The sequence below is a fragment of the Hyperolius riggenbachi genome, chromosome 11 (genome assembly GCF_040937935.1).
Source record: "Hyperolius riggenbachi isolate aHypRig1 chromosome 11, aHypRig1.pri, whole genome shotgun sequence".
NCBI classification, from domain to species: Eukaryota; Metazoa; Chordata; class Amphibia; order Anura; family Hyperoliidae; genus Hyperolius; species Hyperolius riggenbachi.
In genome coordinates this window covers 2396486-2416426 of record NC_090656.1, presented here as the reverse complement: position 1 = coordinate 2416426, position 19941 = coordinate 2396486, and the positions used below count along the sequence as shown (strand labels likewise).

General features: G+C 51.1%; 1 protein-coding gene across 2 annotated transcripts in view; it reads right to left on the bottom strand.

The window, feature by feature from the left end:
• SLC38A7 (solute carrier family 38 member 7) overlaps positions 1 to 7250 on the bottom strand; it is a 38910-nt gene extending 31660 nt beyond the window's left edge. The window contains exons 1-3 of one of the 2 annotated variants that reach the window (XM_068261454.1): positions 7187 to 7250; positions 3132 to 3401; positions 2849 to 3047 (exon numbers count right to left, since the gene is read on the bottom strand). In XM_068261454.1, coding sequence (XP_068117555.1) covers positions 2849 to 3047; positions 3132 to 3362 — 430 coding nt within the window. In that variant the 5' untranslated portion in view covers positions 3363 to 3401; positions 7187 to 7250. Of the gene's footprint in view, positions 1 to 2848; positions 3048 to 3131; positions 3402 to 3912; positions 3937 to 7186 lie in introns of those variants that run through there. The other variant, XM_068261455.1, reaches the window with a different exon arrangement.
• Positions 7251 to 19941: the final 12691 nt, after the last annotated feature.

The window sequence follows — 19941 nt, the reverse complement described above, 5'->3', positions numbered from 1 at the left end:
GTTTCATACCACTTTAAAGTGAACCAGAGATCAGAACAAGTAAAGATTTGATACTTACCTGGGGGCTTCCTCCAGCCCCATAAACAAGTATGAGTCCCTCGCCGTCCTCCCGCGGTCTGCCGTTCAGCCGCAATCAGCCCTGGTAACAGGCTCAGTCGGGTCCAGTCTGGGTCTACTGCGCATGCACGGGAGGTCTGTGCTGTTACCAGAGCTGATCACAGCTGAACGGCAGACCGCAGGGGGCTCAGACGAGCTTACAGGGCTGGAGGAAGCCCCGGGTAAGTATCAAATGGGTAAGTATCAAATCTTTACTTGATTTTATTTTTGGTTCACTTTAAGGTATAGTAAGGATTACATTAATTGTATTTAAAGGGACACTTAAGTCAAACAAAAAAAATGAGTTTTACTCACCTGGGGCTTCCAATAGCCCGCTGCAGCTGTCCGGTGCCCTCGCCGTCTCCCTCCGATCCTCCTGGCCCTGCCGGCAGCCACTTCCTGTTTCGGTGACAGGAGCTGACAGGCTGGGGACGCGAGTGATTCTTCGTGTTCCTGGCCACAATAGCGCCATCTATGCTGCTATAGCATATATCATATACCATATAGCAGCATAGAGGGTGCTAATGTGTCTGGGAATGGGAAGAATCACTCGCGTCCCCAGCCTGTCAGGAAGTGGCTGCCGGCGGGGCCAGGAGGATCGGAGAGAGACAGCGAGGGCACCGGACAGCTGCAGCGGGCTATTGGAAGCCCCAGGTGAGTAAAACTCATTTTTTTTGTTTGACTTAAGTGTCCCTTTAAAGTTGACCTGAACTCTTGTACAGGAAACAAGGAAAACAGAGAGAGGGTTGGCTCACACTACAAGAGCTTTTCCGAGCGCTTTGTGATTTTAAAAGCTCTTGCTAATGTTATCCTATGTGGGCTCAGACACACTACAGGGGCCATTGCTGAGCGCTTTTTGTCCATCAGAGATTTCTGAGAGCTTTTTTAAAAAACACTCCCACTTACATTGAAATCTTGGTAAAACCGCACGATGTTACCGCAATTTTAATGTAAGTCAATTGGGAGTGTTTTTTTATAAAAGCTCTCAGAAATCTCTGGTGGCCAAAAAGTGCTCAAAAAAGTGCTTACAGTCTGTCTGAGCCCTGTGTGTGTTCTCACTGGAGAGATGGGATTGTGTAAAACTCCCGCATAGCATTGCATTAGCAAGAACTCTACAGATCACTAGTGCTTAAGAAGCTCTTGCAGTGTGAACCAACCCAGAAATGCACCCTGTGTGTATTTAGAGAGTTTAGCCTGTCTAATTCCCCCTCGTCTTCAAGTAATCACAAGTGTAATTTGAGCTCTCAGCTGTGTCAGCACACAAATTCGGCAGACGCAGCTAATATGTGAACACAGGATTACGTTAACCCTTTCTCTGCTTCCATGAAAGAGAGAAGTAGACACACTGCAGATTTATTACAGGAGTTCTGTTAGCTGTAACAAATAAATGTTTTTCTTTAAAAGGTTATTATGCTGTTGCTTAGCTTTTAGAGCAGAGAGTAAGTTTTTAGTTCAGGTCCACTTTAAAACCTCACTGCAGGTACTCTTTAACCTCCTTAGCGGTAATCACGAGTTCAGCTCAGGGTACAAAAAGCATGCCAGTAGCGGTATCCCCGAGCTGAACTCGGGGTAGCTGCCAGGAGGGTACTGCAGAGTACAGCGCGCAGCGGGCGTTTTATCTCACCTCCTGGGGGATCCCGACGTTGGCCGCCATTCTTCTTCCTCTCTTCCAAGGCTCTGCTTCCCCCTGGTGAGATTGCCGGCTGTCGTCATAATGACAGCCAGGAATCTCAATATAGAGTTACAGTGCCACCCGGAGGATGGAGGGAAAACTGCAGCGCTGGATGCCAGGGAGGTGAGTGAGTGCTGGGCTGCTGCAGAACTCACTAGCAGCATGATTTATTTTCCAGGTTTTAGGATCTAAAAGCATGCAAAAAAATTGCACCACATTTACACCCTAAAATCCGGAAAGAATCATAACGCCAAGGGGGTTAACGGACAGCCGAGGTGACATGTGACATTAAAGGATACCACAAGCGAACGGTTGTGGTAAAATTGATTGCCACACTGTGTAGGGGGTAACTTTACCCCGGACATGCTAATCATGTGACGCTTGGTGTAATGGAGCGCACACGCAGCAAAAAAAGGGGACAGCGTGCTTCTGAGCCTGGCACTATGCGCCGGCCAGAAGCGAAGGGGGAAGGTGTCCGGGGTAAAGTTCAGTAAAGTCGCCGGACACCGGCATGGATAATCTAAGAACGGCGGCAGATGGAGGGGGACTGGAGGAAATGTAGGTATGCGCTCATTACCCCCTACACAGTGCGGCAACCAATTTTACCACAAGCGTTCGGTTGTGGTATCCTTTAAGAGATAGACTTGTGTATGTACTGTGCCCATCACACAAATAACTAGGTTGTGTTCCTTTTCTATTTCTCTGCCTGAAAGAGTTAAACATCAGGTATGCAAGTGACAGTTTCTGTCAGGGTCAGGACCGGGTCAGACCATACTCACTGATAAGTAATTACAGCCATAAAACACTTTCCTGTCAGTAAATGGCTTCTGAGAGAAGGAAATAAATAAATAAGGTAAATATTTCATAGTTTTGAGCTCTGGCATACCTCAATCAGGGTGTCATTGAGCAGAGACAATGAAACAGTAAAAAAAACCCTAAAAACTAATTTTAAATATAAAACTGTGAGCTACCTAAAAATGTCATTTTTTAGGAGAAGGAGGATAGATACAATTGTTTTTCACATCAGTTTATTTTCACCTCGGATGTCGTCTCAGACATAATGGCAGGTTATTCACTTACGTTTGTCCAGCTGGTCGCCGATAATGATGAAGAAGGCGATACAAGTACCAAAGGTGTAAACAGCGATGAGGATCTCGCACAGAACCCCGGTCACCCGACCACAGATCCCGCGCACCACTTCCTGGTATGTGCGTTCGCTGCAGGCGTCTGCGCAGTGCGCCAGGATCACCAGGCCGCTGATAATGAAGAGAAGTAACACCTACACACCAGACAGCGCTATCGTTAGTTATATGATATACAGATGCACGGCTAATAAATCTCCACCACTGTGCAGCGCACTCACCAGCTGCAGCGCGATCCCAGCAGTGACTCCGCCCGCCGCGCTGAAGGCAGCCGGGAAGTTCAGCAGTCCGGCTCCCAGCGCTGCATTCACCACTATAAACACGGCTCCGATGGCGGAAGTCCCCGGGGCCACCCGCCTGGTCTCCGGCACGATGGGGCTCTGCAGCAGGCGGGCGCGCTCCCCGGCGTCCCAGGAGTAGTCTGAGTTGATGGCCACATTTGGCAGGGACATCTTGCTGGGGACGAGGGTGACAGCATCCGTCTGGGTGCCCTGCATACAGGGGAGAGAGAGTGCAGTCACATGATCGCTGGGTGTCCTGCATACAGGGGAGGAGAGAGTGCAGTCACATGATCGCTGGGTGTCCTGCATACAGGGGAGGAGAGAGTGCAGTCACATGATCGCTGGGTGTCACGCTATCTGCAGGAAACTGTCACCTCTTCCTCACCGAAAACTACTGAGCAGACAATGTCCAAGGACTACTTCCCCTCCAGGGGTGACTCATATCCCCAGGCTGCGGAGACACAGCAAACACTGCGGGGAGGGGAAGGGGGGGGGGGGGGGGGTCTGCTAGCATTTCTGCTGCTGTGTACAGTGAGGCATAAAGTGCACAAACAGCAATTAGCCCCGGTTCACATCAGCGTTCTGAGCCAAAAGCATCCGGTGAGCGGATCTGGTCTACACTTCACCGGATACAGATGGCTCAGTCCGTGGCCCGGTTCACATAGTGAAAATGGATCTGATCAATGATTGATCGGATCCGTTTTCACTCAGCAATACATACCTAAGCTTGTGCAGCAGCCGGCGGTAGAGGGTTCCTCTTCTTCCGCTGTGACTAAGTATTAAAGACACAGGATCAGCAGGAGAATCAGGCAACTGGTATTATTTTAAAAGGGCAGCACGGTGGCGTAGTGGTTAGCGCTCTCGCCTTGCAGCGCTGGGTCCCTGGTTTGAATCCCAGCCAGGGCACTATCTGCAAAAAGAGTTTGTATGTTCTCTCTGTGTCTGCGTGGGTTTCCTCCGGGCACTCCGGTTTCCTCCCACATTCCAAACAAAAACATACGGATAAGTTAATTGGCTCCCCCTAAATTGGCCCTAGACTACAGTACTTACACTACATAATATAGACATATGGCAATGGTAGGGATTAGATTGTGAGCTCCTTTGAGGGACAGTTAGTGACAAGACAATATATATATATACCCTGTACAGCGCTGCGTAATATGTCGGCGCTATATAAATACTAAATAATAATAATAATAATAAAAAGGAAAAATCCATATCCTTCTCAGTCTAGGTTCCCTTTAAGAATCTATGAGCTCAGTATTACAGCCCCCACAACTCTCACTATAGGTTCCATTTTCTATAGATCAATAATCATGTACTGCTAATTCAGTGTAACTGATAGCTATGCAAATCCTATTTCAAGAAATAATAATATTGTAACTCTCACTTTCCTCCTCTGACCAGAACTCGCTCAAAGTCACTCCTCCTCGACCTTCATTAATCCCAACCCCACTGAGGAATCTCTCACTCATATGCAGTAATAATAATGAGAACCCTGACCTCCATGCACCCTGCATCCCCTGCTCTCATTCCTCTCGTTTTCACGGCCAGCAGCTGCCGACTGGCATAACATGTTCTGTTGATTCCAGGTAGCTGAACAGTACTAACCATTCCAATTAACTTATCTGTATGTTTCTGGGATGTGATAGGAAATCTACGCAGACATGGGAAGAACATACAAGCTCCATGCAGATAGTGCCCTAGCTGGGATTGGAACCAGAGACCCAGCGCTTCCAGGCGTCAGTGATATCTACTACGCCACCGTGCTGCCTAGTAAAGTAAAATAAAATAATGCTGGATGCTCCTATCATTTTATAGCAACTATTCAGCCCCTTTTGCTGCCCCCGATGTCTCTCACGTTCCCCGTTGTGCCGTTCTGCTCCATGCTGTCCAATCAGAAGTGGTAACGGAAGTGGATTAGCACTGGGCACTCCTAGTACATGGAATCTCTGATGCACGAGCAATTGCCTCAATTCATGCTTACTGGTCATGCGTGATCTGCATACAGACTCGCCAGTACATGTTCATATAAAACCTGCCAAACAAAGAATGGGACAGACACCGGAGGCTGCTGATGGGTAATTGCTGCTTCCTCAGAGGTATAAGGGCATTACTTTGTTCTGAAGGTTCAATTTGCTTTAACCACTTAAGTGCCAGCGGTCTCTGCCCTCTTAAGGACCAGAGACCGGCGGAACACCGGCGAATTGCCGCACATAAGGAACCATAGGCCACCCACTCTGCTGTCACTATGCCGGCAGAGTTCCTGTGAGCCGGTCAGGAGCCCCTTTCATTGGCTGCTGACCGCGTGAAAGCCAATGGGAGTTGCTTACATGGATAGACAGGGTCAGGAGCCACTGAAATCAGCTCCTGATTGCACACAGGGCTCTGCTGTCTGAAAATCTAGTACCTGGTTTATATAAATGGGCCTAATTAACTAATTATACTATAAAAAGATTGGGGACGGGACGTGTAATACGACAGACGGACAGTATAATGAAAGAGGGGTGAATTATAGGGAAGGGGGGCTATAAGAAGAGAGGGCGGTATAATAAGGCCTCCTGAGCTACTCCAGCCTCTTCCCTCACTAAATATACCAGGGAGGGCATTATTCATTAATCGCCTACATAGCCAACCAATCATTTTGATCAATTTCAGGCCTTAAACGATCTATCCGGCATGCTGGAAAATCTGCGTGGCAATAACCGACCAACAGACGGACTGCCCCCCCAAGTACAGGTGTACCCCCAGGCCCCACGGCGAGTGTCCCAGGCTCATCTGTGTGGCAATAACCGACCAACAGACGGACTGCCCCCCAAGTACAGGTGTACCCCCAGGCCCCACGGTGAGTGTCCCAGGCTCATCTGTGTGGCAATAACCGACCAACAGACGGACTGCCCCCCCAAGTACAGGTGTACCCCCAGGCCCCGCGGTGAGTGTCCCAGGCTCATCTATGTGGCAATAACCGACCAACAGACGGACTGTCCCCCAAGTACAGGTGTACCCCCAGGCCCCGCGGTGAGTGTCCCAGGCTCATCTGTGTGGCAATAACCGACCAACAGACGGACTGCCCCCCAAGTACAGGTGTACCCCCAGGCCCCACGGCGAGTGTCCCAGGCTCATCTGTGTGGCAATAACCGACCAACAGACGGACTGCCCCCCAAGTACAGGTGTACCCCCAGGCCCCGCGGTGAGTGTCCCAGGCTCATCTGTGTGGCAATAACCGACCAAAAGACGGACTGCCCCCCAAGTACAGGTGTACCCCCAGGCCCCACGGCGAGTGTCCCAGGCTCATCTGTCACGCCGGTGTGACTCCTCCCCTACTTATGTGTCCGGCATCCTTTTGAACTACCAGTGTGAGCGGCTGTATCCCGACACCGCAGTATGTGCTGATGTCACTACACGACGCAGCGCTGAGGCGGTGGATGTGATGTCATAAGGCTGATTACCAATAGATTTCATACTGAAATAATTAGGGAATCGGTCTGTGGTGTATGGGCAGCTAACAGATCTCTCTCCGATCAGATGCGATTAAAGATGAATCTGTCAATCACCACCAGATGTATGGCCACCCTAATGCTACCTACACACGATGAGATTTTCTGGCAGATCGATTATTTCCAACGTGTCCAATCTGATTTCCTATCTGTTTCCGATAGAAGTGAGCGGAAGGAAAACAGTCGGAAATGGATCAGAAATCGTATCGGACAGGTTGGAAATAATCGATCTGACCGTAAATCTGCAGAAGATCTCATCGTGTGTACCCGGCATCACCTGAGAGGGGGCAGGTGGGAGGGAGGATCTGCTGCCGGAGAGACATAATGCAACAATGTAACAATGCAGGAGACATCTCCCCACCACGTGACCTCATGTGTGTGATGGGCGGGGCATTGGCCATGGGTTACCCGGCCGGGAGACACACTTCCGGGGGGCTCAGTGCGGGCAGGAGACCTCGGCGCCCCCCAATCTGCTCCTTTATCCCCGGATTGCCTCACCTGCTCATCAGCTGATCCTCATCCAGCAGCAGCGGCCGTTCCTGTCACATGACCGCCGCTCAGCATGCCGGGGATTGTAGTACGAGGACAGCACATCCGGCCCGTGCGCTGCAGCCCTGTGTCCAGCAGGGGGAGCTCCTGTATATAGATGTGCATAGAGCAGGGAGGGGCGCATAGAGATGTACAGCAGCCCATGTAATGAGCAGAGTGTCCAGCAGGGGGAGCTCCTGCATTATAGATGTGTATAGAGCAGGGAGGGCGCAGAGAGATGTACCGCAGCCCGTGTAATGAGCAGAGTGTCCAGCAGGGGGAGCTCCTGTATTATAGATGTGTATAGAGCAGGGAGGGCGCATAGAGATGTACCGCAGCCCGTGTAATTAGCAGCAGAGTGTCCAGCAGGGGGAGCTCCTGCATTATAGATGTGTATAGAGCAGAGAGGGCGCATAGAGATGTACAGCAGCCCGTGTAATGAGCAGAGTGTTCAGCAGGGGGAGCTCCTGCATTATAGATGTGTATAGAGCAGGGAGGGCGCATAGAGATGTACAGCAGCCCGTGTAATGAGCAGAGTGTCCAGCAGGGGGAGCTCCTGTATTATAGATGTGTATAGAGCAGAGAGAGCGCATAGAGATGTACAGCAGCCCATGTAATGAGCAGAGTGTCCAGCAGGGGGAGCTCCTGTATTATAGATGTGTATAGAGCAGGGAGGGCGCATAGAGATGTACAGCAGCCCGTGTAATGAGCAGAGTGTCCAGCAGGGGGAGCTCCTGCATTATAGATGTGTATAGAGCAGGGAGGGCGCAGAGAGATGTACCGCAGCCCGTGTAATGAGCAGAGTGTCCAGCAGGGGGAGCTCCTGTATATAGATGTGCATAGAGCAGGGAGGGGCGCATAGAGATGTACAGCAGCCCGTGTAATGAGCAGAGTGTTCAGCAGGGGGAGCTCCTGCATTATAGATGTGTATAGAGCAGGGAGGGCGCATAGAGATGTACCGCAGCCCGTGTAATGAGCAGAGTGTCCAGCAGGGGGAGCTCCTGCATTATAGATGTGTATAGAGCAGGGAGGGGCGCATAGAGATGTACAGCAGCCCGTGTAATGAGCAGAGTGTCCAGCAGGGGGAGCTCCTGCATTATAGATGTGTATATAGCAGCGAGGGCACATAGAGATGTACCGCAGCCCGTGTAATGAGCAGAGTGTCCAGCAGGGGGAGCTCCTGCATTATAGATGTGTATAGAGCAGAGAGGGCGCATAGAGATGTACAGCAGCCCGTGTAATGAGCAGAGTGTCCAGCAGGGGGAGCTCCTGCATTATAGATGTGTATAGAGCAGGGAGGGCGCATAGAGATGTACAGCAGCCCGTGTAATGAGCAGAGTGTCCAGCAGGGGGAGCTCCTGCATTATAGACGTGTATAGAGCAGGGAGGGCGCATAGAGATGTACCGCAGCCCATGTAATGAGCAGAGTGTCCAGCAGGGGGAGCTCCTGTATTATAGATGTGTATAGAGCAGGGAGGGCGCATAGAGATGTACCGCAGCCCATGTAATGAGTAGAGTGTCCAGCAGGGGGAGCTCCTGTATTATAGATGTGTATAGAGCAGGGAGGGCGCAGAGAGATGTACCGCAGCCCGTGTAATGAGCAGAGTGTCCAGCAGGGGGAGCTCCTGCATTATAGATGTGTATAGAGCAGGGAGGGCGCATAGAGATGTACCGCAGCCCGTGTAATGAGCAGAGTGTCCAGCAGGGGGAGCTCCTGCATTATAGATGTGTATAGAGCAGAGAGGGCGCATAGAGATGTACCGCAGCCCGTGTAATGAGCAGTGTCCAGCAGGGGGAGCTGGTCTGCAGCTAGAACAGTGTCGGCTGATGGATGTAGGCAGAGGGAGCCTGTAATGAGCAGAGTGTCCAGCAGGGGGAGCTCCTGCATTATAGACGTGTATAGAGCAGGGAGGCTGCATGCTTGTTCAGGGTCTATGGCTAGGAGTTGTAGAAGCAGAGGATCAGCAGGACTGCCAGGTAACTGGTATTGCTTAAAAGGAAATAAATATGTCAGCCTCCATAGCCCTCTCACTTCAGTTGTCCTTTAATCTTATGCTGGGAATTTCCCATCCAATCGACGGGTGATTGGACAAGTTGCATCGTGTGTACATGTCCAAACTGCTCCCGATCGATAACAACCAGGGTTGGAATCGTGGCGGGGGTCAGTACCTATTCAGTAAGGAGTTCAAGGCAAGACTCCCTAACACTGCAGAGTGGCCTCCTGAGCGCCTCCCAGTGGCTGCAGCTCTTCAGCGCTTTAAGTCAGACAGAAGAAAAGCGATATATAAATGTTCGGATTTTCCGATAACTTCACAAAATCAATCCCTTTCTTGATCAGAAACGGATGGGACATGTCGGAAATATTTGTCCAATTCCCGCCAAACGGGCAGAAAATTGCATCGTGTGTTCCCAGTATTAAAGTGGAACTGTAAATTGCTTAAAAAATAAGAGTATCACTTATCTGGGGCTTCTGCCGGCTCTCTGCAGCCACCCGGTGCCCTCGCCTGAAACGATCCTCAGTTCCCCCGCCGCCGCTCACTTCCGTACTAGAGGCCGAGTGGTAAGTAGACCTCCATTGCGCCCTTGGTGAGTGGCTGCGGGGGACCGGAGCATCGGTGAGTGGCTGCAGAGGACCGGAGCATCGGTGAGTGGCTGCAGAGGACCGGAGCATCGGTGAGTGGCTGCGGGGGACCGGAGCATCGGTGAGTGGCTGCAGAGGACCGGAGCATCGGTGAGTGGCTGCGGGGGACCGGAGCATCGGTGAGTGGCTGCAGAGGACCGGAGCATCGGTGAGTGGCTGCAGAGGACCGGAGCATCGGTGAGTGGCTGCAGGGGACCGGAGCATCGGTGAGTGGCTGCGGGGGACCGGAGCATCGGTGAGTGGCTGCAGAGGACCGGAGCATCGGTGAGTGGCTGCAGGGGACCGGAGCATCGGTGAGTGGCTGCGGGGGACCGGAGCATCGGTGAGTGGCTGCGGGGGACTGGAGCATCGGGGAGTGGCTGTGGGGGACCGGAGCATCGGGGAGTGGCTGCAGAGGACCGGAGCATCGGTGAGTGGCTGCAGAGGACCGGAGCATCGGTGAGTGGCTGCGGGGGACCGGAGCATCGGTGAGTGGCTGCGGGGGACCGGAGCATCGGTGAGTGGCTGCGGGGGACCGGAGCATCGGTGAGTGGCTGCAGAGGACCGGAGCATCGGTGAGTGGCTGCAGAGGACCGGAGCATCGGTGAGTGGCTGCAGAGGACCGGAGCATCCTGTACTCGGGATCGGTGAGTGGCTGCAGGGGACCGGAGCATTGGTGAGTGGCTGCGGGGGGCTGGAGCATCGGGGAGTGGCTGCGGGGGACCGGAGCATCGGGGAGTGGCTGCGGGGGATCGGAGCATCGGTGAATGGCTGCGGGGGACCGGAGCATCGGTGAATGGCTGCGGGGGACCGGAGCATCGGTGAATGGCTGCGGGGGACCGGAGCATCGGTGAGTGGCTGCGGGGGACCGGAGCATCGGTGAGTGGCTGCGGGGGACCGGAGCATCGGTGAGTGGCTGCGGGGGACCGGAGCATCGGTGAGTGGCTGCGGGGGCCCGGAGCATCGGTGAGTGGCTGCGGGGGACTGGAGCATCGGTGAGTGGCTGCGCATCGGTGAGTGGCTGCGGGGGACCGGAGCATTGGTGAGTGGCTGCGGGGGACCGGAGCATCGGTGAGTGGCTGCGGGGGACCGGAGCACCGGTGAGTGGCTGCGCGGGAACAGATCGGCTGCAGGGGTCTGTGGCAGAAGCCCCGGGTAAAATGTACACTTCTGCTTTAAAGAGACTCTGAAGTCTCGCTAAAATCCCGTTTTTACTTAATTAACTTCATTAGCCCTAATGCCCTACCTAAAATGCCGCATCCCAGCTGCTGAAATCGCTATAAAACCCCCCAAATCCCAGGGCAAAAATCCACGACTTTCCAGGCTGTGGATTTTGCTGCTGGGGAGGCAGATCTTCGGGCTGTAGCTCTGCCTCCATTCTCGTCAATCAGCGCTGATCGCCGCCTCTCCCCCGCCCCTCTCAGTGAAAGAAGACTGAGAGGGGCGGGGAGAGGCGGTGATCAGCCGATTGACGGGAGTAGAGGCGGAGCTACTAGCCACAGATCTGCCTCTACAGGAAGTGCCGCGCAAATCTCCCCCCAGGGATTTCGGGGGGGGGGGGGGGGGGGGTTATAGCGATTTCAGCCGCGGGGATGCAGCGTTAAGTAAAAACAGATTTTTAGCGGGACTTCAGAGCCATACATCTAGTGATGATAGGTAGATTGGAACATGAGACAAATCTCTCACTGATCCAATCTGATTAGAGAGATCTCTGTCGGCTGCCCATACACCACAGGCCAATTCCCGATCAATCTCAGCATGAAATCTCTCGGGAATCAGTCCTCTGCCTCGCCGCCAGGTTGCATGATGTGTGGCCAACTTTAAAGGGAACCTGAACTGAGTGACATTATTTAAAATAAACACATAACGTAACGTGCCTGCAAATAAATATTACATACTTATCTCGCCGCCAATTCCTATCAGAAGCTCGCCATTTTTTGTTAACAACGATCCCTTCCAGAAATATAAATCAGTTGCTGTCAGTTATAACTGAAAGGACAACTGATGGGCAAGGCAATGTCCATATTTCCCTATGGCGATGTTACAGTTTAATGGCCATTTTCAAAATGGAGGACTGAGCATTCCATTGATCACAGTGGTCAAACAGGATGTGGGAGAGGAGAAAGAGATTGATGAGCAGACTACACGGGAGGTAAGTATGACGTGTGTGTTAGATCTGTTGGCCGCTCATGGTGGCGGAACACCAAGACCCACGCTGAGGCGCAAGCCTCTGGGTCTCGGCAGCTCACGGACATCACTGGAGCACATGGCGCTCGGCTCCCATCGGATAAGCGGGGGACACATTCTCTGTACGCGCTCCGCCGCTGTAAACAGTGACCATGTGTGCTCATTGCGTGTCAGCTGTTATGGGATTGGTTACTTTGGATTCCTTTATGTTCTGATTGGTTAGTCCTTGTATAAATGTAAGGTGAGCGCCCTCAGTTATCTTCCGTGATAGTTTATGGCTAGTTGCTGAGACTGCGCTCACATTCAGATTGATCTTGTTGCCGACTTTGCCTGTATCCTGACCAAGCTTCTTTCTAGATTGATTCCTGTTGCCGACCACTGTTTGTTCCTGACCACGCCTTCTGATTGGATTACCTGTTGCCGACTCTGCTTGTACCTGGATTTCCCTGATTGCCGCCTGGATCGACCCCTGCTTGTTAATGGACTCCTATGAACTCTGCCTGCTCTGGCTTGGACTGACCACGTTACCTGTAAAGTGTTTGAACTGCCTACAACCTATCCTCTCCAGCCTGCTGTCACCTGGCTATCATCTGGACGGCCTCAGCCTCCAGGCCTCAGTTTTACATACATTCCTATTTAGAAGCCCATAGTTAAAAAATGATATATCCTCTTGTCATATATACAGGGGTGTAACAATAGACCCTGCAAGGGATGCCTCCGCAGGGGGGGCCAGAAGCCATAGGGGGCCCGTGGGGAGAAAAGTTTGAGAGACTGACAGCTAAGGGCATGGAGAGAAAAAACGTATTCTGCTCTCGCACCATTGTTATATTGACTGCACGTGTCCACAACACAGATGAGGACTCATACACACTGTGGAATTTGTACACTGTCCCTGCTCCCTACGGTTCCTAAAAAACATCTGTCTCTCACTGCTGCGAAGTTCTGATGACTTCATGTACAACCTTACAAACAAAGGGGTCACAGGTTAAAAAAAAAAAAGTTGTAGACTTTCCCTTTTCAGCAATCACTCCGAAAGGATTCCTAGATTCGTATCACACACAGGCTAATGACCTTATGGCATCTGATTACTTTTACAACACAGTGGAGTGGGGGTGCTCGGATACCCCTTTTCAAAATCCGGATTGAACCGGATCTGGATACCCAGATATCCGATCCGGGTTGGATATCCGATTTCAAAAAATTTCAATCCGAATCAAAATCGGATATCCGATCCTAGTATCCGGGATATGCATATGAAGAAACAATGGCCAATCAAATGATCTTTTACTGCAAAATTCATTGATATAGAAAAACTGTGGAAACCACCCTATAAAACCAAGAACCCCCATAAAAACAAGATGTGGACATCATTCTAGGAGTACTCCTGGAAAACACGCACGCCTCCTCATCCACTCATACACACACAGATTGGTCGGCCGACCCTTTTAACTGCTGTATATGATGGAACTGGGGGAGGCATAGGTAAGATAGCTTTGCATAAGAACAGCGCTTCCACGTTCAAATAGTTCTCCTAGTGAACTCCTTAAAAACGTGTGGGCAACAGTTCTATCGTCAAAAAGGAGCATCACCAGATCATGAGCAAGGAAATGCCAGTTCAAAGCAGCGTCTCAACACTGACATGGATGATTTCACATAGAGTCTCTGTGAGCCATGCTTCACCGCTCATCAGACAGGTTCAGGCATAATCTTGAAACCTCTCAGAGTCCCTCCTTGCGATCTTCCGCAGAGTCCCGCGGGTGGCAGGTACCTGCTCCGTAATCCGGCTCGCTGCAGCTCCTCCCGGCTCACCGTGTGTTTAGTGGGCGTGCGTCATGTCTCTAGTCCAAACAGTTCCTCCAGCCCATCATCCTCAAGCCTCGCCCACATACGTTACGCCCACATCACGTGGGCTTCGTCAGTGTGATGCTGCGATAGTGGCTTGCTGGGACAGGTCTCCTACCTTTTAAGATCAGCATCAAGCCTCGTTCCAGTGCCTTTTCCTGGTTATGCGTTCCAGCATACTGTCCACCACTCCTCGCCTTCATACTGGTTTAAACACTGTCAATCTCTGTCAGCATTCCTTTGAGAGATTATAGATTATGTAAGACTGAAAGATTCTTCATTTTAGTTCATAATCATTTCTTGGTTATTGCATCCTTCTCTCTCCTGACCCTTAAAGGAGAACTCCCTCCTATTTGTGATGCCTATGGCAGCGTCCCATTGTTCCCAGATTAAGTATATCCATATTCATAGCATTAATCAATTTATAGGAGGTCCCCTAATAGATAGAAGCAGAAATAACAATCCTCTCACAGGGGATCAGGGATAGTCATTCAGAACCCCTGATTCACCGCTCACATGCATACTGATGCCCAAATCTCTTATGTTCACAACGCTCGCATACCCAGACAAAAGGGCCCTTTTTGAGCATTTTGAAAAGGAGGGGGCAACCCAAGCTAACCTAAATGTCTTGGAACAGCTGTATATATGCATCACTTGGCCACCCTGGCCGGGACTTACTGCTTTCTAGATAGACTAATAGTCTCAGGTGCAACGGAGGAGTGACAGAGACTTTGGGGACGAGACATTTTTAATTATATCTCATCACTGGAGAGATAATCTTGATAGGTGCAAAACCAATAATGTCCATTTACTATAAACCATTAACCCACATAACTTGTCTTAACTCTAAAATAAACCACTCTGGACTGCCATTGACGATGGAATAAAATTAGGCCAGTGCAGCCCAAGTTTATTAACTTTACAACATAATATTAATATAAAACAACTTTTAACTCATATAACGAGAACTTTAAACGTTGCAAGGCAAGGGCAAATTCCGGAGGTTAAAAATACCGATGAACGAGTCATCCGAAAACACCTTGAGGCATGGCGCCATACTCAGGCCCCCAGCCGCACCGGCGACTCGGGGACAGCGGCATGCCCCTTTAAGAACCTTATTCTCTCACGATGTCTCTTACCACGAGGAAATCACCCGCGTGAAAGTCCTCGAACCAGTTTTTTGCCTTCCTCCTCCGGAAAAACCTTGCCTCGCCGGCTGCAATGACAACATACAAAAACACAGCTTCCTGGGCGGGTGGGCAGGAACTTCACTCCTTCCTCACTCTTCCCCTTAATGGCCACCCTTCTCTTCCTCTCTCTGCCCGAGACTAAACTCCTCCCTTCCTGTTCCTCTCCCGGGATACCACTCACCCAGCCCCTCCCTCCAGCTTAAAGCCAGGGAATAGACCTTCCCCTGCCAATATTAACCCCTAATCTCCCTGTCCATATGGCCTGCCCTATCATGGGTGGCCCTCCTAAGCTACGCTCCTCCAGGCCTTGCTTTCTCTCCACACTGTCCACCTACTCCTACTCTGCCCTTAATATTCCTTTAGAAAATGAACCAAATTCAATTCAGTATTCAGCCCATTCGGTATGAGCGTCCCTAGATTATAAATCCATCTATTTTCAATCTGATACAGGAGTTTTTCGTGATCTCCTCCCCTATTACGCCTTTTTGGCCTAATAATTCCCTTAAATCTCAAACATTCTTCTGGGTCACTGTCATGAAAGAGAGCAAAGTGTGTACCGAGTGGGCTCTTCTCATCTGCTGTATTATGTCCGTCACATGCTCCCCCATGCGCTACCACAAGGTCATGTGATCATGTAGATCACGCCCTCAGTGTTACAGTTCACATAAGTTCTAATTTCAAATTCTCTCGTCCTTTTGGCATTCTCAAACTTCTTTGTTTTTTCTACCAACCTGCAATATCTGCACGACCCAGATGGGTACATGCCTGTGGGAAATGGGCCAAGAAAGACCCTCCCTTTGTCTTTATTTTTTGTTTCAGAGTACACCTCTGCTCTAACTAGCGAATCCCTTAAGTTTGGTGCTCTCCTGGGTGTCATCAACGGGTATGGACCGACTATTTTCAAAATCTCTGGGTCAATTCTTAGAATGTGCCAGTGCCGGGATATCCGGGCAAATTCGGATATCCGGATAGAAAAATCGGAAGTAACCTTTAAATTGCTTTAAAAACGTGCTTTAGGGTATATGAGGCATGTATCATCATTATTTTGTAAAGGGGAACACTAATTGAAGATGTGGGTACTTAAAATCCCCCCCCCCCCCCCCTCAAAAAAATGGCTGTCAATTAACATCAGGCCTAGGTTCCAGACAGCCCACATCGTGCAGCCCACATTGTGTCCAAAGTCCAACCGCACAACTGGGACATGACTGTTTTCAGCCAAGACACCTCCAAACAATTACGCAGCAATTGTGTTTTGGGTTAAATATAGGTGGCATCAGTGGCCTGTGGCACCCTGGCCTGGTGGTGGGAGCTGCACAGGCAGCAGGAGCAGGGCAATGCAGCAGCCAGCAGCAGGTGTAACGTCTGCCAGGAGCATTGTTGTTCCTCCATATAGCATGTGCTCTCATGTAGTAAAAGAATATGGCTGTGTGTGTGTGTATGTACTGGGAGCAGAGCTGCGACGAGGAACTTGTCAGCTGCAAGGGGCTGGAGGAAGCCCCGGCAAGTACATCTGGGGGTAGCATAGATTGCCTGACATTTCCTTTAAGTCTAAGGGCCTGTTTCCACTACACACAGATTGGATGCAGAATGGATGCAGAAAAACTGACTCCAATGAATGCCTATGGGAAAATCTGCATCAGAAAAATCGCGTTTAGTGGAAACAGGCCCATAGGCATTCATTGGAGTCCGTTTTTCTGCATCCAATCTGCGTGTCGTGGAAACAGGCCCTTAGTGTTTTTATCTGCATGGGGAAAACACATTGGTCCTCAGTCTTCCTGTGCAGAAAGCGAGGATGGTGGGGGGCCCGGTGATGTCTCGTTACGCCCCTGCGATATTTAAAAAAAATTCAGTCCCTAATGCCTGTAGGTTTAATTTTACTATTTGGCCACAAGTTGTCCTCACACAGGACTTCCTATAAGCGTAAAATAAGTACGCTACATAGGAAGCTATATGTTACTATGTAACTAAGGAAGTGACGCAGGCGTCCATTGATGCGGCGATCACGGTGGCCTGGAGGGGAGATGAATGAATGGGAACATTCTTCCAATTCATTCATCTAACGATCAGCGGCGGGAAGTGGGAGGCAGCGCGGCGGTTGTATTTAAGAATAATCACTGTTTTTGATCAAAGACAGTGATTATTCTCGGCGGACAAGAACGGATTGGTTCAGGGGACTTTTGTCCCCTGCAGCTAATCCCCCCCTGTTGCCGGTAACATCACGATTGTGGGCATCTCCCTGCACAATCGCCCGCACAGCTCCCCAAACTGTAGGGACATGGCTAGCACATCCCTGTGGCTATAGCAGCTGCCGCTGCGGACGTGGGGCTCACGTCCCAGTGGCAGAAATGGTTAAGGTGGCCACTGGCCATACATCAAGCGACTTGGTGGCAGATCGACCATCCGATTCGATTGTTATAGTTGGATGAAAATCAGTGCTACAAAGAGAATGCCCATTCTACGATGCAACCAATTTCGGGGCAAAATTGGTCACACATATCAATCGGACATGCAAGATGTAGGGCCAAGATGCTCGATTGGGTGCTTGATCGGGATGAGTGACGAACACAACGCATTCCCGGCGCTGTCCCCTACGAATCAGGAGCCCCTGATAAGTCCGTTGCGAGGACGAAACGCGTAGGGCGGAGCTTGGTGTCTGATGTAATCACGCACACGCAGAAGTGCGAGGACCGGCCGGTCACTGACAGGCGCGTGGGCGGAAGGAGTGTACCAACTACGGACCGATGGAGGAAGGGAAATACCAAGCGGGACGCCACAGGGATCCTAACGCCAATTCCCTCAATGGATGGGCATCGCTGATGATTTACTGTGATGTGCTTCAAATCTGCCGGGACACGTAATTGCATGTCTATTACGCCCTGAGGCAGTGTCATATAGTTTTATACTATGGAAATGTTTATGTTTTATTGCTATTCAAGGTGGGCCCAGGTTCCATCTGTGGGTCCCTGTCTGGAGAACTCTTCAGTCAGAGTGCCTGTCCCTTGGCCGTTGGGGTGGCCAGCAGTTGGGGCTGGTTTGTAAGGCTTGTAGTAACCATCGCCTACAAAGGACTCAAGATCATCACTGGACCATCTTTGTTGCCTTTGGTGTACTCCTGTCTGCGGCGGCCATCTTCACCTTCTTCATAGGTAAAGAGACTAAGAAGGAGCCACCTCCCGGGCTGAGGAGGTGACACAGGATCCATGAGATATCAGAGGACAATCCAGCCCGTCGGGAAGGCAGCAGAACAGGAGTGTGGAATACTAAGGAAAGGCTGGAGGACCTTTACCCAGACCAGAAGGACACCACCACGCTATGGAGAGACAAGAATTACCCAGAAGCCACCACTGAACATTAACGGCAACCCACCAGGTAAATATTTTACAAAAAATAAAATATTTTAAAAAGAAATCCTTACTGTAAACTCCTTTATCTGTGCAGTTTTATGGTCTGATCTTGGTTCAGCACAGGTAGCTCTATGTGTATTTACTCTCCCTAGCCGTACCTTAGCTAGCGGTATGATTATTCCTGGATTTTAGGGTCCAAAAGCAGGAAAAAGATCATACTGCTGGATAAATATGCAGCAACCCAGCACGTTACTCACCTCCCCTGGATGCAGTGCCTTTGTGCTCAACTACTAGACGACCGCGTCACGCCAACGGGTGTGATCGCAGAGGCAGCCCCAGGGCGTACGAGAGAACGGCGCCGGAGACTTGGGCGCAGAACACAGCCGGTATATAGCTGATCCTGCTGCTGCACAAGTCCCAGAGGCATATATGGGAGATCAGTGCTGGTAGACTTGGGTGCAGGATACAGCCGGTATATAGCTGATCCTGCTGCTGCACAAGTCCCAGAGGCATATATGGGAGATCAGTGCCGGTAGACTTGGGCGCAGGATACAGCCGGTATATGGCTGATCCTGCTGCTGCACAAGTCCCAGAGGCATATATGGGAGATCAGTGCCGGGAGACTTGGGCGCAGGATACAGCCGGTATATGGCTGATCCTGCTGCTGCACAAGTCCCAGAGGCATATATGGGAGATCAGTGCCGGGAGACTTGGGCGCAGGACACAGCCAGTATATGGCTGATCCTGCTGCTGCACAAGTCCCAGAGGCATATATGGGAGATCAGTGCCGGGAGACTTGGGCGCAGGATACAGCCGGTATATGGCTGATCCTGCTGCTGCACAAGTCCCAGAGGCATATATGGGAGATCAGTGCGGGAGACTTGGGCGCAGGACACAGCCAGTATATGGCTGATCCTGCTGCTGCACAAGTCCCAGAGGCATATATGGGAGATCAGTGCCGGGAGACTTGGGCGCAGGACACAGCCGGTATATGGCTGATCCTGCTGCTGCACAAGTCCCAGAGGCATATATGGGAGATCAGTGCCGGGAGACTTGGGCGCAGGACACAGCCGGTATATGGCTGATCCTGCTGCTGCACAAGTCCCAGAGGCATATATGGGAGATCAGTGCCGGGAGACTTGGGCGCAGAACACAGCCAGTATATGGCTGATCCTGCTGCTGCACAAGTCCCAGAGGCATATATGGGAGATCAGTGCCGGGAGACTTGGGCGCAGGACACAGCCAGTATATGGCTGATCCTGCTGCTGCACAAGTCCCAGAGGCATATATGGGAGATCAGTGCCGGGAGACTTGGGCGCAGGACACAGCCGGTATATGGCTGATCCTGCTGCTGCACAAGTCCCAGAGGCATATATGGGAGATCAGTGCCGGGAGACTTGGGCGCAGGACACAGCCGGTATATGGCTGATCCTGCTGCTGCACAAGTCCCAGAGGCATATATGGGAGATCGGTGCCGGGAGACTTGGGCGCAGGATACAGCCGGTATATGGCTGATCCTGCTGCTGCACAAGTCCCAGAGGC